The sequence below is a fragment of the Grampus griseus genome, assembly GCF_964374135.1.
Source record: "Grampus griseus genome assembly, chromosome: X".
NCBI classification, from domain to species: Eukaryota; Metazoa; Chordata; class Mammalia; order Artiodactyla; family Delphinidae; genus Grampus; species Grampus griseus.
This window is the reverse complement of record NC_138999.1, coordinates 38,678,076-38,702,863: the sequence shown is the minus strand read 5'-3', so window position 1 is coordinate 38,702,863 and position 24,788 is coordinate 38,678,076. Positions and strand designations below refer to the sequence as shown.

Below are 24,788 nucleotides of genomic sequence, written 5' to 3'. Positions count from 1 at the left end.
TCTTACTTATTTATGCGGGTTAGTGATAGCCCTCAAAGCACAGGTCATGGACGGAAAAGGGAATAGAGAGGTCTGTTAAAAAATCAGCTCAAAAGCCACTGTCTTCAGCTTTCCCTGAATGAGCCCCACTCCATGCAGTCACTCTTTCTTCTGTGTCCCAACAGAAGAGGGACAGAATAGTATGCAGGAGCATGGGCTCTGGAGCCAGACTGCAGGGGTTTGCATTCTGACTTCGTGACATTGGACATATTACTTCACATTTCTCTGCCTCAGTGTTCTCATCTGTAGCATGGGGCTAATACTAGTATCTACCTTCTGGGCCAGATGAGATGATCCATGCCAAAAGGACCCAGCAGCACAGGACCTGGCACATAGCAAGAACTCAACAAGTGGTGAGGGTTATTATTATTACTCAGTTCATTCAAGTGGCCCTCCCAGTTAGTAGCTAGGGAGCTTATCTGGATGCCTGGACAGCCCAAATAGATTATAGACTCTGAAAAGTTCAGATGCCAAAGTGACTACAGTGTTTTCCAGATAGTGAGCCCCCGGCCAATGTTACTGATTGATCGTCTAATCCAAACTGACTTGCTGCAATGGTGGGGTCCTTTTGGTTGAATTTGGCCTCCATTTCCCGTTAAAAAAACAAAAGCAAAGCAAAACAAAACAAAAACCCCAGAGACCCTAATAAGTGGATGTAGGTGAAATACAGTTCCTTCAGGTAGATCAACATCATAGCTGTGGGCTTTCCTACACTCTACCTAAGGAAATTCTTGACCAGAAGAACCTATAGATCTCTTAAATGATAGTGAAAATGAGAAGAAATATTTAAAAGAACTAAAAACCATATTATTCCAAAAGACCAGTCTATAACAGAAGAACAAACCTTGTATTCCCTCATTTATTTGGGATTCTTGGGAACTGAATTTTTTTCCAGTAAGTAGATTTTCTAGATGGTGGAAGCTTATTCATTTAACCACCATAACAGTTTGCATTTTAACCATTTTGATGTAATTCTTTCTAATGCCTGTTGCATGGGTTATGGCTTTCATATAGCGAATATATTGAAAACATGTCAGCCAATTTGTTAAGCTTTGAGGCCTCATTGTGAATGTGTTGCTGTCATTTGTTTTTTTGTTGTTGTCTGTTTGTTTGTTTGCTCTGCCAAATGATATCAGTGCCATTTGCCTTCTAAAGACTCAGACAACTGTACCTTTACACAGTTCTTTTCACTTTTCACTTTTTTCTCTCACTGGTAGGGTATGTCAGTTTTTACTTTTTACTGCAGAAATGTGCATAATCGCTTTCCCCATCTCCAAAACACCTTTCTAACTTACTGATTTATAAGCTTTATACCCTGGGAAAACAGAACCCCAAGTCTGTTACTATTTTGTATACAGTAAGGTTAATAGGTATTGAATGAAATCACGTATTTAGTCACAGGATTTTTGACCATTCGAGGACTTTAAGAATTTACTTCCTGGTTGTAGGCTGTTATGTGGTAGAAGTTTGACTCTGGGCAAAGTGCCATTTTATTTATAAGCTGTTGTGCTTATTGTTTTCCATTCTAGCACGAGTGCCTTCCTGTTGCTCATAGGTAGAGAAATTAAATTAAAGAAAAATAATAACCTGTCTCTGGGCAGTTGGTAAAGTCTTGTAAAGTGGGATTTGGATATTTTTAATAGAAAAAAAGGTAAAATAGTCTTAGATATAATTTCTTGAGTGTTTTTCCATTTTCTTTACAGAGAAATAATGATGCGTCTGTCGGGAAACTCACAGACTAAGACGTTATAACCATTGCACGTCACTACCAGGTGCCTGAGGATCCCCGTCCAGATACGAATGTCCTAATTGCACAGGCCCATGAACAGCTCAAGAAAAATACTTTTGAGAATTTTGAAAGACTTATTGCTACCTGTGTATACCAAGATCGGGAAAAGTAAGCTTTTATTTTATTGATTCTAATAAATCATTTACGTTTCTGTGAACCTGACTAATGAAGGAATTTGTATTTTATCAAAAAGGGCAAAAAGAAAATTGACATGTCTTCTCATACTCCACCATGTAGCAAAGCCACCTTAAATCATTTTTGGAGATTATCTGGGTACAGATATTTCATAGTGATGGATGGTGAGCTTTGCTTGTTGATGGAATAGGGGAGGCCCTGTATCTTCAAAAGAATAGGATTGCCCCTTTGCATTTTCTTTTAATTGGTTTCTAGAGGTTTTCAATTGAAACATAGTAAATCAATGTTAGAAGGTTTAATTCTGAGATGTCGTCTCTTTACATTATTTTAGTGATAAGTGGGATTTATAAGTGTGACTTTTATAATACACAGAACAGGGGATTTGCAAGTATACTTTCTATAGAATTTCTTTGAAATTATTTCTCCTTGAAGATAATGAAGCTCAGCATAATCTATTTCGAATACATTTATCGTGTTTGCATTGAGCTTTATTAAGTCACTGTTACAAACAACTGGAGCTCCATCTTAATATGTTTTGGTGTTCATCTTATCCACAGACTGATATAGTGGGGGGGACGGAATACTCAACTGGAATTAGAAAACCTTAGATCAAACTCTAGCCTCTGATTTTATTACTACAGACCACTACCATCTCTTTCCCCCATGACCCCTTCCTTCATCCCCAAACCTGAAGTCTGCACCCCAAGTGGCTACCTACATACCCTAAATATCGTTGAAGGTCCCATGGTTTATTTTAGTTGTGAATAGTTTTTTTCCTAATCCATAATACACCCTTGTTGAGTTGTTATAAAGATGGTATTTTTCCTTGAATCTTTAAGCTTCTCTGAGCCTCCTGGAGGATGTGTGGCCTGAGCTTTGCATGACCCTGGCCTTGCCTTCCACCCTAGTGGTACCCCTTCCCAGGGTGAGAATTGTGACCCTCCTTCGCTAAAGGAACACCTCCTGGGAAAATGGGGCTAGTTGATCAGACAACTCTGAGGTTCTCCAGATCCAACAAGCTCCAATTCTAGACATAAACATTCTCCTATCATTTTATAAACTACTGCAAAGAAAGAAGCCCACTTTCTTTCCTGTTGGTTCTAATTTTGCCTGATGCCTGGAAGAACACTGTCTGAGTTAGAACATTGGACAAGCATTTCTGTGCCCTCAGCAGGCTGGGGAAAATGACTGTTGGGCTGGTCTGGAGAAAAAATTGAGGTGAATGTTAAGGCCCCGGTTGGGGCTTCTAGGTTATAAGGTTTGGGTCCAAGGAAAAGACTAGAAAAACACCCTCCAGTCATATAATACTTGTGTTGGAGGCTCTAGATGCCTGTCAGATTAAGAGATGTTTTCAAATATCAGAACCATTTTTGACTAGTGGTCAAGAATGCAGATCGATTACTTAGAGCAACACTCGTGGCTACAGCCTTAATAGGCTGTACTATCACCAACCAAGAATCTGAATCCTGATGGAAAGGCCTTTGTAAGGACAGAATCTAGTGACTTGTGAAATGGAAAAACAGTTGGTGAAATGCAGTATTACTGTTTTTCCTTACTGTGATTCCAGTACCAGTTTTCATACTTATTTCCAGGTGCATGCTTTTAGGACACATCTGTGTTTTCTTTCCTATAGAGTGTAATTGTTACTCAAGAGACACAAAGTATATACAAGCCCGTTTACTTTGTTTTAATGCAGGGAAAAATTATTACCCAGCAAAGACATCAAAAGGCTGTGCAGGTCCTCCTGATTACCTTTGAATGATGATCTTCTGGGATCCTTACTCTCCAGGTAAGTGAGAACTCCACCCTCATGGGCAATGTCCTGCATATTTTTGTTTCAGAGACTATTCCTGGTTTTTTGTTTGTTTGTTTTTTGTTTTTTTTGCGGTACGCGGGCCTCTCACTGTTGTGGCTTCTCCTGTTGTGGAGCACAGGCTCCGGACGCGCAGGCTCAGCGGCCATGGCTCACGAGCCCAGCCGCTCCGCGGCATGTGGGATCTTCCCGGACCGGGGCACGAACTTGTGTCCCCTGCATCGGCAGGCGGACTCTCAACCACTGCGCCACCAGGGAAGCCCTATTCCTGGTTTTACATCTACCTTTAATTGCCCTTGATTTACCCTTGACTTTTTATTTATTACCGATGACACATCTCCATTTAAGTGTTAAAAAGGAAAACTGAGTCATGATTTTGAATGTTAGGGAGCCTATTATGAAGTATCATTTTATCTTTTTAACATTAAGATATACTTATATGCACACAGATTCCTGGGACAAAATGAAAATGTACAAACTCATTGGTTATGAGAGTCTTAGATGTAAAATTTAGGGCAGATTTTTCAAAGCAGTAGTTTCTAATGGCCACGGACATGCAGTAAGAGCACCTCGTGTTATTAGCACAGAGCTCTGTCCTGCTAGAACACTAGATGTAAAGTGCAGAGATTCTGATGTTGCAAAAGGGAAGCACAGTCAACTGCTTTCTGAAACACCTCACTTCTTGTACTGAACCTGACTCTTGACTTCCTGGCACCACCCTCCTAGCCACCCAGACTCTGGTCATCTTTTATGCTTACCGTGGCATGACTCCAGCCCCCCCCCCCCAGCATACTTATCTTGATAATTCTGACATTTGGGGCTGTGTTCTAGGCATTGTTATCATTGCCTTGAATACATTACCTCATTTACTTTGTGAGGACAACTTGGTGAGGTCAGAGCTATTATCCTATCCTACAAGAGGATGCTGAGGTCTAGAGAGATAAAATTTTGCCTAAAGTCACGTAGTCTAGAAAAAGAAGAGCTGTGACTTAACCCCTGAACCTTTAAAATGCACATCTTCTGCTTCTAACCATTTTGAATTATTGTCTACAACTAGCCAGTAGATTAGAATGTCTTGACAGTCCTACCTCCTTTCTACTCCTTGCATCTACTCTCTCCCCTCCATTCCCGCCATCTTCACTCTTGTTCTGACCCACTTTTCTTCTTGACTGTTGGCAGGGCTTCCACATTGGTCTTTCTTCCAATGGCCTCTAAATTTTTAAATCCATCTTTACGTCTTGCAGCTAAGTACCTTCTAAGAGCAAGAATATCATAGTGTCACTCTTCTATTCATAAGCCTTCTGTACCATTTTTTTGTTCTCTGAGGAATGACCAAACTCCTTAGCTTTGAGCTCCTTCTCCCCCTTCTCCATTGTGGGGCTTAGGGTTGCCACTAGGGCATTTATTCTCAAGCAGGGGCTGGAGTGGGGAGTCCTCATCTGAGACAAAAAAAGAAACAAAAGGAAGCAGACAAAACTAAATCCCATGTGGGAGAACTAGAGTCCAAGGTATCAGGAGGGGAATCAAGAAGAGGCCAATTCAGTTGGATGTGTGTATATGCATTGGATTGACCTGGGGTTATCTTCTAGACTATCAGCTCTATTTGCTTTCATTTGCTAGCAGCAGTATGAGGGATAAATAGGCCATCCCGGTGTAAAGGACCTGAGATGAAATAGGCAGGCTTAGGAGCTCAGTTTCTCCACAGTTATCACATTCCCAAAGCTCGTCTTCTCATTCCCAATAGTCCAGCCAAATGGCTCATTTAGCATTTCACATGTATTCCTCATGCATTCCCACTTTTTTGCCTTTTCTCTTGCTGTTTCTTCAGTAGGAACTAGCTTCCAATTTTCTTCACCCGCTGAAAGCTTGTTCTTTATGACCCGTTTCAAATAGCACCGTATCCATGAAGCCCTCTTGGATTTGCTTGCCTGGCGGTGATTATCTCCTCCTAAGGATTCTCACCGCACTATTTATGTTTCCTTTTTTTGTCTCTTACCTTGTAATGAAGACTTGTGACTAGACATTTGATCCACTTAGATACAGAGACCTGCTTCTAACCTGTTTGATTTACTGCCTAAAAATAAGCAGTGGCCTGTCACATCTTGACAGTTTTACCCCTACCTTGTCTCCTATATTCTTTGAATCTACTTGCTAGCTGTGTAATCTTGTGCAAGATTTTTGACCTGCCTGAACCCCAGATTCCTTACCTCTAGAATGAGATAACACCACCTACTTCCTCGCGGTTCTCAGAGTGACTTGAGATAACGTACATAAATTCCCCAGTGCCATAGCACCTGGTACTAAGTACTGACTGGGGACTAGGAGAGGAGTTTCCATCAGGGACCGTAGACCACACACTCTGACTTAGAAATGAACTGGAAGAGACCTGCATCCTTCCACATAGAGGAAGCCTTGTTTTTAAACAGTTGGATCTGAATGCCTTTCACACATTAAGCTGTCTTCTAGTCAGGAAGCTGCGGATGTTTATTAGATTATCTCTTGATGGCCTCGAGGATGAGTTGTCCTGGAAAGTCCAGTAATGTGGGAGCCTGGCCTCCGGGGGACCTAGATGTTTCCTATCCAGCACTGAGGCCACCAAGTCATCATCCTCTCAGCAGACTGTTTTGTCTTTGCCTTGACGATTTGACATTAAAGGCAGAAAGACGATTCCCCAACTCGTTGCGAAGCCGGTTCAGTCTCAGATCACATCCGCCTCTGAGCCCGGCTTAGCTCTGAGGAGGTCATCCCTCTGAGCCGCTAAGCAGTCTAACTTTGCCTCTAATTGTGCACTGACCCTTCTCCACACTCAGGGGAAACTTCAGACTAATCAGATTAGAAAATGTCTCATTCCCATTCCCCTCTCCCTCCAATATGCCCTGCCACGATTTGGGTCACATGCTTGGTGTTTTGCATCATCTCCGCAGATTCCTTTCAAAGACTGCCCTAATTCCTAATGGGCCCATCAGCCTGCAGCTTACATTTATATTCTGCATTCTTATTGTTCCCCACAGACTCTACAGGGCTTTCCAGAGCCTTGACCAGACTCTCTTTCTACACAGCCCTCCTGTGGCACGCTAAGCCAGAGCCCCTCTGACGTCTGCAGTCTCCCGTGGGAGACAGGCCCGGAGTTTGTTGACTTGGTTCAGCACACACTCTGCCCAGGGGCAGTTTTACCTGCCTTGGGATGGAGCTGGGCAGCTGTTGAGCATCTGTAGAGCCCCGCTGCTGTGTGAATTCAGATCAGGAGATGAAAACCTACGTGGCTAAAGATTCGGATGATTTCTTTCACCCACTCCAGATTGTTACCTGTGAATTTCTCCTGACCCGGCATGTGGGTACGAAGATTTCGCCTCTACTCCATTTCCATTTTTCTTGTGATTCAGTTAGGTCTTTTCCTTATGAGCACGAGTCCTGCTGGAATCAGCACTTCAAAATCTCTTCACATCTGGTTACCCAGCCCCTGTCAGTTTGTGCTGTGGTAGCTGGTATGAGGTCACTTTACTTGCCAAATGAAGTCAGAAGTCGTTTCACTAATGCACAGAGCATCAGACTTAAATGTTCGATAGTGGTAGCTACTACCCGTTCATAATAGGAGTGGCACTCTGTATTGACATAGTGCCTAGGGCCCTAGAATGTCTTGTAAATCCTTGAGCCCATTAAAAGGTACATTTTAGTGGATGGTAGGCATGATACCTCATTTCATGGGTGCACACGTTGAGGTATAAGGAGACTCTCTCACTCAAAGAGCTTGCTTCAGGCCTGAATGGATCTGTAATGGAATTAAAATGACAGCTCCCTAAGATACCCTAAACCTTTGTTTCTATCTGAGCTCCTAGGGGTAGGAACGATATCTCGTTCACCTTTGCAATCCCGGAGACTTGTCCTGTGCTGGTACACTGGGCAGCGGGGAGAAACACATGGGCTTGATTTCTAGCAGAGCTGCTTCTGAAGTCCAGCCCTACTGCCTTCTGCCCAGGTGATCCCTGTAAATGGAGTCAACCCCTCTCCGCCTTCATTAGGGTATTAATATGTCCTCAGTACTAATAAGCAAGAAATCCTGGTTCTCAAACCATAAGAGGTAGGGAGTATTCTGAGGTCATTCCATACTGTGTTCCTGATGGGACTGGGGAGTAAAGAGGCAGCCTCCTCCCCTAATTGTAGCCTTCCGAATTGGGACTTGGAATAGCTGGAAATTCAAGTGCGACTCTTTCCCCAGCAGCTCTGCCCCAAGCTAGTCTTTTACAGCTGTCTTTGGGCTCCATGGAATGCCTTAGAACTGGCCTCCCAAGAGAGCTGGTGCCTCATCCAGAAATATCAGTTAAAATGGAAAAAGTTAACAGGGCTTTAAAATCATCTCATTATACTCTACCCAGCCTCTCCCTCTGCCCCCCTCCCAGAGGCATGGTTGGGGCTCAAGTGATTTCACCCAACAATACGTGGCAGTGAAGCTGAGGGGCAAGGGTTGAACCACGTGCTTGCTAATGTTGCAGTGTTTGGTGCACTGGGAAGTTTTCAGAGAGAAACCCTCTTCTGTCCCTCTCCTTCTCTCTCTCTCTCTCTCTCTCTCTCTCTCTCTCTCTCTCTCTCTCACACACACACACACACACACACACACACACACACAGATGCTTTCTACCTTTTCAAATATAAGGTGATTTGGTCCCTAAGGAGATCTGTGCTGGGCTCACAATTGGAATTTAGAGGTCTGGCGATTTGAGATCACAGGAGTTAACTCACTGGCAACTTGGGCAGCGCCATCTTGCCGACTCCTAAGTTTTTGTGGCCATCGGGGTAGGGTGGCCTAGAGCTCCACTTCTTTTCCTTAAGTGTCTGGTCTTTAAGACTCTCACCAGGTGTTTCAGTGTGCACCCCTGGGTTTGTTGGGTAATGAACTGAAACCAAACACAACCAAGTGAGTCAAAAATTGTCTTCACTACCCTCCCTCCCTTTCAGCCCTGGTCCTGCCGCCAGCCCGTTCCCCTAAGTTATGAGATGGCCTTTGCGGCAGAGGGGGACCCATGTTACTCTTCAGCAGAATACAGCTGCTGCGCCTATTACCTCCACAGATGGTGGAAATAAAGCAGATCAGGATTATTCCCCACAGCAAGGAGATGGATGGCTTCTGCGGTTTTCAAGCCATTCATCATTTTTGGGAGGGGGACCAGGAGTACCTGTCAAATGACACGTTAGACTCACTTCTTAGAACTCCCACCTAGCAAGGCATTGGGAAGCCTGCTTGCGGTTCATTATTATCTAGAGGAGAAGCGGAGAAATCGGCTTCCCTCCCTCTTCTTCCTTTAGTTTGTGTAGGGAAGGAAATGGCGGCTTGCCCAAGTATCAAAGGGAAAAAAGAATTTATGGAGGTTTTAGGAAAACACTTTAGCACTGTGAGCTGGCACTTTAAAGTAAGGAGGCTGACTTTTTAACAAGCATCGACACACTTGAAAGCCAGAATTAGTGTTGCCCTTTAGGGCAGTCCCCCTGGAAGGCTGTGCGCTGATTCCAACAATGTCGCCATAGAAAGCTCTTCTTTGGAATCGCCTTCACAGCCTTTTCAAAAGAATTTCCTCCATAGTGGCAAGTCTTTGTCCTTTGACCATGAATCAGAGTCTAAGCAAGAGTCAAATGTCATTTGGCAAGGAGCGAAGTAGGGGATTCAGGTGGAAAACCAGGATGCTAACATTTTTGATCAGAAGCACAGCACGACCCTGAAGTAAGGAGATTCATTTTCTATACGATTCATGGGCTTTTCCAAAATACTTTGAAAGGATGGAGAGGATTTGGTGAATGATTACCTGTAGTCATGAGGCAGGAGGGACGGCTGGGGAGATAGTATTCAGGGGAAATTGACCTACTTGTCTTCACTCCCCTAATAGTCAAGCGTTTCTCCGTCTCCAAACTTCTCCCTCTCAGCTCCTTCTCCAACCTGGACTGTTTTTAGAGCTGCAACACTCCTTTGTATCCTAGTCTTTTCTCTCTCACAACCTGATCTAACGGTAGCGTATAGTAGATGTAGTGTATAGTAGCAAATGAGGGCGTGAAAAATCCCACTGTATCAGTGGTCCAGGGGAGGAAGCTCTGTGCTGAGTTCTGGAGCATGGAGGAAAACCGGGACATGCTCCCAACGAGTGGTGTTCCTGCCTTGCCAAGTCTGACTTGTATAAGTTCACCACCTTGGAAAGCACGCTTCAAGGTCTCTCGTCTGCTTTTTACACTTCTTACATTTTTATTTATGCCAAACGGATACATGCTTATAGTAAAAAAAAAAAAAAAATCAAATCATTCTAAAAAGCTTATTCCGACAACAGCAGTTTCCAGCCACATCTCTCCCCACCTCCCAGACCCGTTCTCAAGAAACAGCCTTTCAGTCCTTCTAGCTGTTTCTGCAGACCTTTAAATAGCATGTACGTACTGCTATTTCTGGATTTCTCATTTTTAGATACTGCTACTACTTCCTGTTACGATGCTTGAGAATTTAGCATAATATTGATTCCCATTACTGGTGTTCTTTCTGGATGCTCTTAGGATCGTCTTTTTATTCCTGGTGCTCTGGAAGTTCATGATGGGGCTTGTGGTGTGTGTGTGTGTGTGTGTGTGTGTCTGTATATAGATTCATTGTGCTTAACAGTTTATGGGCCCTTCCGGTCTGGAGACTCTGTCCTTTGGCTCTGATAAATTTTCCATTAATTTTAAAATAATTTCCTTTCCTCCATTTTTATTTTTCTCTTGTGAGAACTCCTATCATTAAGATTTTGGCTCTCTTGAATTTGGATCGTTCTCTCCCCAACTTTTCTTTGTCATTATGATGTCCTTACTAAGGGGTTTCCTCAACTTTACATTCCACCCCTTCTTCTGCATCTATTTACTACTGTCATGTTTTTTATTCCAAGAGCACACTTTTGGTTCCTATTTTTAGTCTTCTGTTCTTTTTTCGTGGGTGTAATATATCCTCTTATCTCACATCTTTCCCTCTGCTACCTGAATTATCTATGTTGCTTGATACCTTTTTTTTTTTCCTGTTGCCGTTTTGACTTCTGTCCTTAATGTTGGAAGCTTTGGGGGGTGGGTCTTGTTGATTAGTGGGTTTCACTGCATGAGTCATCTCCTAGCCCACATTTTCATTAGGTAATCCCCAGAAGCCACAATTTGGGGCCATTCAGAGTATTGAGAGGAGAATCCTATCTTCTCCTGCGGGGCTAGGAGGGAGGGTGGGATAGGGGAAAGGAAGAGAATTTAAGTATGGCCACTGGTGTTCTGGAAACAGAAAAGGAGAAGGAAAGGGGCTGAGAGACCCAAGTTCAGTATAGTGTGTAATGTTCTTCTCTACCCTCCATTATGCTTCCTCTCCCCAAGACTAGAACTGCTTTTGTTGAATTTCTCTGGAGAACAAGCCTCACTCCCCTGTAAGGAAGAGTACAGTATACAAGGAGATACCTGAGGGTTCAGCTGCTCTTGCTTTATTTAGGCTTTCAAACAGTCCTGTTTTCCGGCCCCCACCGTATCCCTGCCTTTATTGGCACCTGGAGTCTGTAATCGCTGAGCCTCTCAGAAGTTTTGTGGGCCACACTGGCTAATCTCTAAGTGCCCCCTGCCTCTGCCATGGACATTTCGAGTTCAGCTTCCCTTCCTCAGCTCTGCCGAGCCAGTTACCAATCCTTAGTCTGATTTCCATCTTGCAAACGATTTTGAAATCTCTTGTCCACTGTTGCCTTGTTTTCCAGCTATCTTTGCCATTGGGGGTTATCACCTATTTTTATTTCTTTGTTGTCATTTTGGTGAGATTTTGGTGGGAAAGGGAGATAAATATTTGTGAGTGACCCATCGTGATTTACTGCAACTCTATCCACTTCCCAAGAGCAAAGAATTCTTCCAAGAAGCATTGGCTAATTTTATCCCTTTTAATTGAAAGATTCTTTGTTCTTTTCTCCCTTGCTCCTTTTGGGGGGATTCCCATATCCATTGAAATCCTCCAAGACAGAACTGAAAAGAGAAACTTGGAGTATTTTACCACATTGACTCAACTCTTCCCTGAGGCCTGGCTTTGGGACTTTGGAAAGATTAAATCTTTCAAACATTTTTCCTCAGAAAGATTTTGTACATCATTTCTAAGCTGTGTACTCTTTCATTTACAGCCTTTGATCCTTCCCGAATATCATTTGATTCAGGAATATCCTTCCCAAATATCTTTTGAGATGGGTAAATTGTTAGATGTGTTGAGTCTGACATATCATGAGTTGGGCAGGAAAGAGTGCTGGGGGCCCAGGGTTAACAGGTGAGCATGAGTAAATATAAGACGAATTGGTAAGGAGGTGTGATAATAGGACTTCCAGTGGTGACTTCCAGAAGTTTTCCTGTACCATCCAGTGCCATGATCCAGGGCAAATGCAGACTTAGGCATGGGGACTCGGTTAGGTAAGAGGAACTGCAGGAAGGCCTTTCTGAGGCCTTTGAATTGAGACTTTGGAATTGAGACTTTCCAGACAAAGGAACCAGAAGGTGCAAATGCCTTGCATTGCTGGGAACGATCTTGGTATGCTCAGAGAGCAAGAAGAAAGCTGGTGTACCTGGAACATTGTGAACAGGAGAGAGTTTTCAGAGGAGGTCAGAGAGGTCAGCAGGGACCAGATTATGTGCGGTTTTATAAACCCTGGTAAGGAGTTCAGCTTGCGTTCTAAGTGGATTGGAAAGCCATTGCACAGTTGTAAACAAGGAAGTAATTGATCACATCTATGTTTTAGAAAGATCATTCTGGTGGAGGATGGTTTGCAGCAAGGTAAGAATAGAAGCAGCAAGACCAAGATACAAAAGCTATTCCTGTAATCCAGGTGAGAGATGATGGTGGCTTCGAATTAGTGAATAGTAGAAAAGATGGAGAGAAAGAGACTTGTGATATGCTATGGTGGTAGAACCTTCAGGACTGGTTAGTGGACTGTGTATGAGGGATGGTGTAATTCTAAATCTGTTTGGTAGTCTTTTGACTGGTTCCCAAATTACTGGGATATTATACTTCTGGAACCTCTAGGATTCAATACATGCCTCCTGTCATTGATGTGATGGGAATTTACCAACAATTAAATTCTGTATTGTAGGAACAGATGAAGAAATTTTGTTCATTGGTGACCTCATTCAGTCTTCCAGTCTGGTGGGTTTAAATATCATCTATATGCTAATGACTCCCACATTTCTATCTCTACCTCAAACATCTTCCCTGAACTACAGACTCATATACCCAACTGCTCACTTCCCATCAAAATGTAACACATCCAAAACCAAACTCCCAGTCTTTCTCCCAACCTGTAGCTCCTGCAGTCCTTCCCATCTCAGTTCGGGCAACTCTGTTTTTCCAGTTGCTCAAGTAAAACCCTGGGAGTTGTCCTGAATCCGTTCCTATTCATTCTCCCCCTCACCTCCCCTATACACTATATGCAATCCTTCAGGAGTCTTACACTCAAAATATATTCAGGCTTCACCACTCCTCACTGCCCTCCCTCCACTGCCACCACTGTCACCTAAGCCACCATTATCTCTTGTCCGGATTACTGCAGAAGACCGCTAACTGCCCTTGCCACTTTGGCCTTGCCCCTACATTGTAGTTGCAATATATCAGCTAGAGTGATCTTCAGAAAATATAACTTAGATCTAGTAACTGTTCTATACAATATACTCCAATGGCTCTTAGTTGTCCTTAGTATGAAAGTCAAAGGCCCTCCATGATCTCATTCTGTGACCTCAGCTCCTATTCAGAGTATTAGGGAATACTTTTCTTCGATGCACCATGCTAAAGGAGTTTCTTACAAAATATCTTTAATTGATTGAGTTTTAGTTCTTCTCCCTAAACACATGCAAATAAAAGACATAATGGTCCTGCATTTTGGCTACAAATATTTCCATAAACAGAACATGTCCTTTCAAGGAGTTCAAATGACGAGTGAGCCAAAATTCAAAGGATAAACAGTGGTAGGGGGCAGCATACTGGAGTTGTATCCCAGAATCCTTGGCCAAAGAAAATGTACACAAAAGAATGACTGAATTCCCTTTCCCCTCTTCTGATCACTCTGTTTATTCTACTTTGTTTAGCTTAATGAGTCTATGTAACTTCATCACGTAACATTTAATTTATTGCTGCTAATTGTTATTAGTTTATAAATACGAGCTATTATTTTCTTCATGCTTTGATTAAAAAAAAGAGAAAAGCCTTTTGACTGATTATGAATAGGTTTTTTTTTCCTGCTTCTGTTATCACTGAGTTTTCTTATAATTAATTATCCTCTGTTCATCCTTGCAGTAGTAACTTTGCGCACCTCACTTGCTGGTTGGAGGGGCGTGTTGAGTTAGAGGTCCTGAGAGAAGGGCAGGAGCCTGGAGCAGGGTGCTTGTAACAGTGCCTTAGTGACCACCTTTGTCTTTTTCTTCAAAAAAATCGTGTTACATAACCAGTATGTATTTAGCCTTAGAAATTGCCAGAGGTGGTCAAATTCAGAATAGAAAAATAGCATTGAGGTATTACAGTAAGAAGTATTTTGTCTGTGTTTAGGTCATTATAGCAATTGTCTTGAAATTTGGGGGTCTTAATTGCCAAAACTCTATTATGGTTAAGGATAAATTTAAGTCAATTTCCATAATTAGGAAATAGCAGTCAAACAGATTAGTTATTTTTGACCTACAGTTTTATGGTGCAGGGTAATCATTTGTTGTTGTTGTTGTTTTTCAAAACGAAAATGGGCTTAATATCTTCTGATTATGAATTTAAAGCTATTCAGATGATACAGAAAAGTCTAAAGAAAAAGCAAAAATTATAATCTCTCTTGCTACAGGTAGCTGTTCTTAATAATTCCGTGTATTGTTGCTAGACTTTTTAAATGTTGTTTTGTACAAATATAAACCTAAAGTGAGACCATAACTCTACATTCTATTTTATAACCTCCTTTCCACTCAACAATATATTGTTAACACATTTCCATGACAACATATATGGATCTACATAACCCCTTTTAATGGCTACATGATAAATGATTAAAGTGCCTTTTATTTTTCCTAAAAATATATTAGTAGACAAAATGAATCTAGGCTTGCTTTAAAGATTTAAAAGGCATACAATTTAAGAAAAATGAAGACGTTTTAAAATTTTTACTGACATAGTATCAACCTGTTAAACTAAGAGGAGCTTCAGTACTGTTAACAAAATATAACAATAGTCTTAGCTGCTGAATAAATTAATTTGTTTCTATGGCAACTGCAACAAGTATTTGTTGAACACTTACTATGTGCCAGCATTGATCTAGGTCCTGGGGATACTTTGGTGAATTAGATGTGTGAGGTCTCTGCTCTCAAAGAATTTACATTCTGGAGGGTTCGAAACAGAAAACAAGGTAATAAGAAATAAGAAAAATATCGGTATTGAAGCACATCTAGTAGTATGTTTTCATGGTGGATTTAAGCTGACAGTTTGGTCCTGAAATCTGCAGATTGAGTCAAATCATATGTTATAATTATATTTTTAGGTTTGAAGACAGTGAAAAACAAATAAATTACGAGTCATTTTTCTGTGCCCTGAACTGGAGAGTGACTCCGATGCCCGAATTGGAAGCAGTATGGTACATTAAAGAGGTAAAAGTAACACCTGTTTTAAAAACCAGCTGTGGCTACCTCCCTTGTGTTTTTAATATCCTTTATCTTAAAATTATTTTTCAATGTAAAATAGTAACATCAGTGCTTTTGGAAAGAGGACTATGTATTTCTGGGTATTTGTGTTAAAGTCTAATTCACTTTCCATAATGAGTGAACATCTGCTGTATAAGAGCGTGATTTTTCTTATGCAGCTGAATGTTTTTTAACCCAAGTCGTATCCAATTATATGGAAAATAGGATAATAGGTTACAGTTATAAATAGATACAAACACTGTTATCAAGGGATTCTGGTAATATCATCATAAGCTACAAGAGCAAGTCTCAAATAGTGCATATGTCAAGAATCCCCAGTGTGTTTGCGGCTGTGCACGCAGGTTTGCCTTGGGTGAAACATTATAGTATGGACATGTATATTTCATAGTGGGGCCAAATTTAAAATAAAAATTCAGTAGGAAAATGCTTGGTTAGGGAAAACAGAGTTCATGTGATCGGATGATGCTCTCAACATTGTGGAATTGTCTGAATTCTCTAAGATCTCTTTGGACCAATTGTCTTTAAGGAGTGGGTGGGTGGGTGGTGGTTTGTTTATATTTTAACATGCTCCAGAAATTGATTTTCTTGGGAAAGTCCCTTGATAAAGCAAATGTCATGTGGTTGATACTCCCAGAAAGGAGGCATTTATTCCTCCCGGTCTCTGATGACCAGCTCATTCTGGCCTGAACTGGTCTAGTGCCCTTGGGGAGTTCCCTCAGGCATGCAGCTACTCTGGAGTGTCAGGCAGCCTTAGAACTTCCAGATGATTGGGAGACACTGATGGCCTTTGGAGTCAAACAGAGCTGGGGCTGAACTCTGGCTCTGCCACTTACGTAGCTGAGTGAATTTGGGGCAATTACTTAACTCATTCATTTATAAATTTAATTCTCAGACAAATCATGTTTAAGTATCCACTCTCAGCAGTTTCTATGCTCTGCGCTGGGGTCTAGAGACAGTCATTATTGCTACCTTAAGGAGGGTTGGGGGGCACAGGAAGTGTTAGGGGAGATGATGCTTGAAATTTCAGTGACGAATAGTAAGAGCTAGGTAGGAAAAGTGGCATGGTATGCCCAGAGGCATTCCCAACAGAGGCTCTAGGGCATGGGACAACGCGGCTCTTGTGCAGAACCGGAAAGAATTGGTGTGGCTGGGATGGAGGCACAGAGGGAGGAGTGGAGATGAATGAAGCTGGAGACAGCTGCACGGGTGAGGTCTGAGTATCGTCCTACAAAGTCTGCAGACCGTGGACAAATTTCAAGGAAGAGAGTGACATGATCAGGTATGCCCTTTAAAGGGAGCTTGCTCTGGTTGGGTGGTGGGTAGATTGGAGAGAGGACAAGGAGACAAGTAGACCCTGTAGGAGGCTCTTGACGACCCTTCGTCACCATAACAACAGCAAACACTTTAAAGCATTTACTATGTGTCAAGCACTGTTCTAAGACCTCAAAATCTATTCGCTCATTTAATCCTCAGAGCAACTTTCTGAGGGTAGATTTTTTTTTTAACATCTTTATTGGAGTATAATTGCCTTACAATGATGTTAGTTTCTACTTTATAACAAAGTGAATCAGTTATACATATACATATGCTCCCATATCCCTTCCCTCTTGCGTCTCCCTCCCTCCCACCCTCCCTATCCCACCCCTCTAGGTGGTCACAAAGCACCGAGCCTTTCTCCCTGCGCTATGCGGCTGCCTCCCACCAGCCATCCATTTCACGTTTGGTAGTGTATATATGTCCATGCCACTCTCCCACCCTGTCACAGTAGATACTTTTGTTGTTGTTGTTGTTGTTGCGGTACGCGGGCCCCTCACTGTTGTGGCCTCTCCCTCTGCGGAGCACAGGCTCCAGACGCACAGGCTCAGCGGCCATGGCTCACAGGCCCAGCCGCTCCGCGGCATGTGGGATCTTCCCGGACCGGGGCATGAACCCACGTCCCCTGCATCGGCAGGCGGACTCTCAACCACTGCGCCACCAGGGAAGCCCACAGTAGATACTTTTATCATTCCCATTTTAGAGATGAGGAAGTTAGGGGAACAGCCAGGGTATGGTAGAGTTAGAATTTTAACTCAGGTCTGTTTTACCGCAAAGCATGGAAAAGGAAAAAATCATTTAAGTACAATCGTATTGAAGATATTGGATTTAATTAACTAAAGTCCAAGATACTATCACAAAACAAATAAATACTGTCATTTGGTAACCTTTTAATTCGTATCCATGCAAATATGTAATTTTTACATGTAAAAAGAACAATGATAGATGGAGTTTATATTCCACCTTTTCATTTAATGTTACAGTATTCTGTGTCGGATATCATCCATTTGTCCCATTGGGACTTCTCTCCAACCTCATCTACCCTGCTCTGAATCCTAGACAGCTGATCTTTGCGGGCTTCATCAATGGGACCCCTAGCCCTCTGGCCTCCAGTTGGGGGAGCCAATGGGACGCACCAGCAGGAGAGTGGAGGGTGGGACGAGATAAAAGTCATCTCCCTCCCTGACAGTCACAAGAGATTGACTGCCTCCTCCTGCCCAGGGCCACAGTACCTGTCTGGAGGGTCTCTCCACATAGCTGTCTACTCCGGGCTCTGGCAGCCACCCTCACGTGCCCCTTCAGCCCCAGGTGGTGGCAACAGTCCCTGAGGGTCTGGAGGATCCCTTGTTGCTTTTCCTAAACACTTGCCACAACTTTGTAAATAGTCTCTTTATTAAACTCTTCTCAATTTACACAGTTTGCATATGTCTGCTATTTCTTCTGGGATCCTGAGAGATACACATACTTATTTTTGCTAGTTAGCAACGGCCTTTGTTGTGTTTTTTTCCTTACTTCCTCCTTCTCTCCTTTTCCATTCCACCCAATCCACCACCCAAATGTTTACCTATGGGTTGGGGGTTTCATCATTTCATGCACAAAAATATAATCATACCACAGGCATTTATCTGCAGTGTGTTTTTCTTAATAGTACACCATGGGACATTTCTCTAGTTTAATATGTGTAGACCTAAGCCATTCTTTAATACTGTAGTATGAATATGGAATCATTTATTCATCCATTTCTCTATTGATAGGCATTCAAGTTATTTTTACATTTTTGCCTTTGAAAATGTGGTATCTTGTTACTTGAATTTTTATTTTCCTGATGACTGTTGAGCTTGAATGAAATTTAATTACCTTTTGGTACTACAACCTACAGTAAGAAAGACATTTTTCCCTAGCAACCCAGCATGCACATATACAATGGCCCAAACGTCTCATGAAACAATACTATTCTAACTGCATGTGATGATGTATGATTTTTTTCTTTCCTTTCTCTTTTCTTTTCTCTCCTCCTGCCTTCTTTCTTTCTTTTGAATATAGTTCATTACCCATTAAATTGACTTAAGGACCTACAAAAGGATCACCACCCATGTTGGAAGAAGAGTCAGTGCATGGAAAGGCCAGAGATCTACTTTCCCTTTAGCCACCCCTCCCCCATTTCATCTCTTACCTACTCTGTCAACTGGGGCAGTTACTGAGCCATGGACCTCAGGTTCTTTAGAGAGATAGTGTAGAGCAGAAGGTCTGGAATCAGATGAAGCTGAGCTCAAATCCTTAGCTCTATGATTGACTCACTGGGTGACTGTGTAAGTTATTCAACCTTTCACATTGCCCCATCTCAAAAATGGAGATAAAAGTAGTGCTTCTGTCAGGTTGCTTGTAAGGATTGAATTGATACACGTGAGACACTTATCACAGTACCTGTCCCATAGTAACAGCTTAAATGTTAGCTATTACTGTTGTTCGTAAAATGGAGATGTCTTACATCCTCAAGTCAGTGGGCTGGGCCTTGAGGACTAAGATCAGTGATTCTATCGTTAAACGTAAGAGTTAGAACAGCTGGGCTTCCCTGGTGGCGCAGTGGTTGAGAGTCCGCCTGCCGATGCAGGGGACACGAGTTCGTGCCCCAGTCCGGGAAGATCCCACATGCCGCGGAGCGGCTGGGCCCGTGAACCATGGCCACTGAGCCTGCATGTCCGGAGCCTGTGCTCTGCAACGGGAGAGGCCACAACAGTGAGAGGCCCGCGTACCCCCCCCCAAAAAAAAGGGTTAGAACAGCAGTGTAGCATCAGATAGGGCCTGTGCTTTAGCAGTAAGTCAGCTCTTTCAATTGTTACTCATTTATGGTGAAAAGAACTTTAGTCTTAGGGCCTCTTGTCAATTCTGATGACCAAGCCTAGAAGCAGTTCAGTCTGTGGGAGACATTTGGATAGGGCCGTTCTTTTTCAGCCAGTTTTTTTTTAAAAAAAGGAAGAACATAGTTATCAAATAGTACCTAATCAATTTAACCAATAATGAGAACTTAACTAAATTCCAGAGTCTGAAGCACTCTGGTACTCCTGAGCTTGCTATCGTTCCATTAAAGAGGATATAAGATAGCTTGGGAATGGTATCAGTGAGTCTGTAATCTATGTGAAAATATTTAGTGTAAATGGGTTGAGCGTAATATTGCATAGTTCAGAGAGTAGAATGAGTAATGAAAAGTATAGTATCTCCTGAACCATGTAAGTGTACCTAAATGTTAATATCTAATAATGCCCTGAGACACTCTGGGTCAGAGCCTGTCACAGGTTGGGTTCTCCAGGAAGCAGATGGGGTTTAATGTGCAGTATATTTACTTGGGAGTGTCCTTGGGATCAATACCTGTGGAAGGGAGGGGAGGGACATAGGAGTGGGCAGAGGGAGAAGTTGAGCTTCGATGCAGGTCCAAAGACAGCCTTGGCTGGTCCGAAGGGAACTCTGGAGCTAGAATGGCCTTTCAGAGCTGTCCTGAGTTGGGCCAAAATGGCCTGGACTTTATCCCTGTGGGTTGGTTTAGAAAGGGGTATGACCTGCGGTAATGTGGCTCTTTGCAGCCAAGACAGCTCTGTAGCTGAGGTAATCCCTGAAGGGGTCTCCCAGCACCTGGGCCACCAAGTCCTTCCTCAAGGGGATTCTGGATGGTATATCATGTCTTGGCAACCAACCACTCTTGATTATTCTTGGTATGAACTGGAGGCCTGGCCTGTGGCACAGCCTTCTCCACACACCTGCTCCTCTGTTATTGTCTGAGCTTTCACCCGTGGCAGGGAACTGACAAGAAAGAGGTTATGCCAGAAGAGGCCGTGATTATGGCAGAAGAGGAAGTGGTAGAGGAGCTGGACCAGGTGTGTAGGTCTGTGGGGCCCAGTTGGGCAAAGAAAACCTCTCACTTCGAGCTTTGGGGATTGCCAACACTTAGGGAGTCTGCTGTAGCCCAAAAATCATATGTGGGACTTCAGGACAAGATCCACCAGGTTGTGAAAGTGACCCAGCCTTGAATGTGACGTGACAGGTTAAAGTTCTGTTGAGAACAAGGAATGGCAGGCTGAACTCCTGTGTGGAAGTATGGCCCAGGTGGAAGCCAGCAGTGGGGCGGCTGCGTGCTTCCTCCAGTGTATGAGCTGGACAAGCTGTCTCTGGCTGAAGTTCCAGGAGTCACCAGCCTCCACTCGGAACCGGGTATCCTTACTCTCGGGCTGAATGTTGTCCTCAACAGGCTCTCTTCCCTGAACTAGGGATCTTACTGAGAAATGAAAAGAGGCCGCTTAGCTGTGGGCTTTAGCCAACCACAGGCTGAGTAGGGGGGTGGTCTGGTACACAGTACTTGGGATTGGAAGGGCAGCGCCACAGGGAGTTCTAGCAGGGAGTCTCTCCAAAACAGGGAGCACAGTGATGGGGAATCCTGAAGTTAGCACTATTCAGCAACCAGAGGGGGCCAGTCAGCAGGCTTGAACCAAGCCTTCAGCCACGACCAGGGGACAGAGCAGGCTGAGTCCCTGTACCAGTGAGGTTCTAGCAGGAGACACACGGCCCACTCAGAGGAGTCGGGATATGGATTTAATGCAGGGACTATTGACAGAGGAGAGGGTAGGGTTAAGGGAACCAATCAGGGCAGTGGAGTGCCCAAGGCCTAGCTAGAGTGGGAAGCCTTTACCATCCCTGGGTCTGGAGAAGCAGGGAGGGACTGGTATTACTGGAGCCCAGTGGAAGAGCGTGGTTGGGCAGGGAAGAAGCAGGGAGAGGGGAAGTGGAATCAATACCCTGACCTCTCGCTGCTTCCCATGGGCTGGACCCATTTGGAAGCCAGAGAACCAAGGAAGCTCGAGAAGTGATGCGGTCCACAGAGGTCAGTCTCCCAGGGCAGAGAGCTTGGTGAGAAGGGCAAAAGATGGATCTTGAGGGGCAAATGGAGGATGAGCCAGTACAGTCTGTTACCAGAGTAAAGACTGGGGCTCCAGTGAGCAAGCCTCACAGCCAGCTTTTAAGATTAACAGCTCCTGAAGCTGGGTCTACTGGATGTTAGGACTGGTCCTTCTGACTCCGATGGGGCTCCACCTACATGTGATTGTTACATGGCATCAGCTAGTAGGCCTGGGTACCAACAACAAAGCAGCAAAATTCACAGAGAGGACTGTGGTTGTAGCGAGTCCAGCTTTGAGTTAGTGAGAGGTTTCCCTGTGTGGATGGGTGGAAGCTGACTGTCACCCACCAGGATTGTTGACTGTGGCCTGTGGCCTGGATTCTCAGGAGCTCCCTTGGCCGGGCCTCTGCCTGTCCTCCACAGCAGCCCATGGTGAGCCACTGGGGCTGTAATTTAATTCTCACTCCATTATGTGACTATCTGTGGTCTCAGCATGTTGCCCTGGTGCTGTCACGGCCTAGAGACCCCAATTCCATTCTATTGTGCTTGCTCACAGATGGTAGCTGTAAAACTGGCAAAAGAGGTCCCGCTGTTTAGAGCCTGCCTGGTTAATCTCAGAAGTCACGTTTTTAAAAATAACACGAAATCAGTTCTCCTATAAACTTTATAACTTGCACTGTGTGACTGGCATCTTATCCTTTGACGTTTCTGAGAAAAATTGGATGTGGCTTCATTTTACGAGCACGAGAGCTGCAGAAGCATTAACAATTGGCTCTAAAGTTTCCCCTTGTCACAACAGGGTGACATATAGCCTTGGCACTGGGGAGTAAGGGGCAGTGGCATACACCTTGGGACATATCTTTGGGCACCCCACTTGTCGAGGATCTCCTTTTGGTATTTAGAGGGTGGAATACCCTGTGACACTTTATTATCCCAAGCATTTTGTGAGAATAAGTATCATTCCCAATGTATAGATAGGAAGCTGAGACTCAAAGGCATTCCTAAAGGTCAAGATTATATAGTTAGGGGCTAGTGCCAACTCTTTAAGTAAGCGAAGTTATGTCTAATATTTCAAGTTGAATTTAACAGTTGAAATAAAAGATTATTAATCATTCTCATAAGACTTAAAAAAATAACTGGTAAACACATACTCATTACGTAACACAAAGCGGTGACCTAGTAGGAAACTTCCAGAGTCTACTGTGATTTAAAGGGTTAGATGATGTCTACTTGAATTGTATGAATAAAGCTATCACTAAAGCTAAAAAATATCCATGTCTACTTGAAAACTTTACTTGCCCCGTAATGCAATTTCAAGGAAAGATTTCTTGTTTAAAAGTTACAACTGTGTTTCAGCTGCAGTCACACAGATGACAACTCTACTGAAGCTTTGTCTAGGGCGAAGAGAAGCAATTGTGAAATACTGGCATTACAGTAAAGACAGAAATGGATAGGCATATAGGCAAATCTCCTGGTTTTGAGCTTTTCCTTATGTCATCAGAATGCTCTTGATTATCTCAACAAGTATCTGTAAAATTTCTTCCCCAAATTAATTTCCATTTGATTTTACTGAAATTTCATTGTTTTTATGATTTCTGTCAACTTAATTTGATTATTTCCAAGGTCACGTCAACCTAGTAGAAGGAAGAAAATCCAAGAAAACCACAATTTTAATTCCATACACGGTACTGGATCTTTCTACAAATTCATGGATAAAAACATCCTTTTTTTGATTGAGCGGAGGGGGAGTAAGAGAGTGAAATCACTAACATGACTCTATCAGCCTTACATTTGGGACGAATAAAAATAACCTTGTTTCAGTGAAGCGTGGAATTTAATTGGCTCCCAATCTTTTCCCCGCATGCATCTGGTGGCCAGTACTACAGTAGAAAATTTTAAACTAGAAGGAGACATAATCCAATTAAATTTCCTTTTAAAAATGTCAAAGCAAATAAATCCAGGGCCTATGAGCTCACACACAGCTTTGCTGTTCTCACCGGGCAGCTGCTGTTTACTGGGTTTCCATCCAGGGCCATCTTTGCTTCCCATTTCAAGGATATGTGGTTTTACAGATCGGCAGCTACATTTTTTTCCACCATTGATGAATAAGTAATTTATTGCCAACTTCTCTGACATCTTAAGTAGCTCTAGTGACAGCCAGATTGAAAGCTGTCATGGGGCCCTCTTGTAGGCAATGATTTCCAGCCATTTTAGAGTCATGATTTTGCATTATTGCCGAATTTCACTCTGCATTTCATAGTTCTTCCTTCTTCCAGAAAATGCTACGTGGCACATGCTGTTTATGCTCCAGATTAAACTGAATTTTGTTTTGAGATTTGGGTACCGTCTCTGGAATTACCTGGAAGTCACACTGGAGACTTTGGATCCGTCCACCGTTTGTCAAGAAGTTGCTTTGTTCCGAGCTGTACTGTGACTTTCATAGACATTTTATTAATTTTGAAAAATGCAAAATTGCGTAGTATCTTTGGCTTCCTCTGGAAGCTGACTCGGAGACAAGGATTTGAGTATAAATGGTTTTTTGGACGAAGTGAAGGGAATAACTAGCAAGGGAGTAGGGAAGTGAGAAATAGAAGAGAAGGAGTTAACACAGGGCATATTATCAAACCAGTAAAAATGTGAATGACTGGAGCATAATGCCTCTGGGAAACACAGGGATGCAGTGGCTGATAGGTACCTCAGCGTTATCCCATCCGTCAACTCCTGTCATTGTTTGAGAGCTGCTCCTGAAGTGGGTGAAAATAATGAATTCCCAGGCACTTGTGGCATGTTACAGGGACAGCCAAATCAGGCCTCAGAGGCCAAAGGGAAGGTCTCAGGAGAAGGAGTGCAGGTGCTGATGGCTGGAAGTTAGGTGGGTGTGCGCCAAAGTGGAAAGGGTGAGAGGATCAGGAGAGGTGCAGGCAGAACCCGCTACACACAGATAGTTAAGATTCTGATCATGCACCTTTAGGCGGGGTGTTTTACAGAAATACAAGCAGGCTCGTTCCCGTCTAAAACAGGAGGGATTGACTGCTGTGGATGAGCTCACCTGCTGTAAAATTACCATGCAGTTATTTCCACTTAAAATGTATGTGCACTGCTGGGAAACAACATGATCTGGAGTTTTCTTCGCATTTTGTAGTGTGGGATGA

The 24,788-nt window shown here is 43.2% G+C and overlaps 1 protein-coding gene across 1 annotated transcript in view; it reads left to right on the top strand.

The window, feature by feature from the left end:
- Positions 1–24,788, top strand: part of EFHC2 (EF-hand domain containing 2) — a gene marked incomplete at both ends in the record, with an annotated part of 203,078 nt that overhangs the window by 169,582 nt on the left and 8,708 nt on the right. The window contains 5 exon segments of the mRNA XM_082680655.1: positions 1,743–1,779; positions 1,782–1,936; positions 3,660–3,708; positions 3,712–3,752; positions 15,278–15,383. Coding sequence (XP_082536781.1) covers positions 1,743–1,779; positions 1,782–1,936; positions 3,660–3,708; positions 3,712–3,752; positions 15,278–15,383 — 388 coding nt within the window.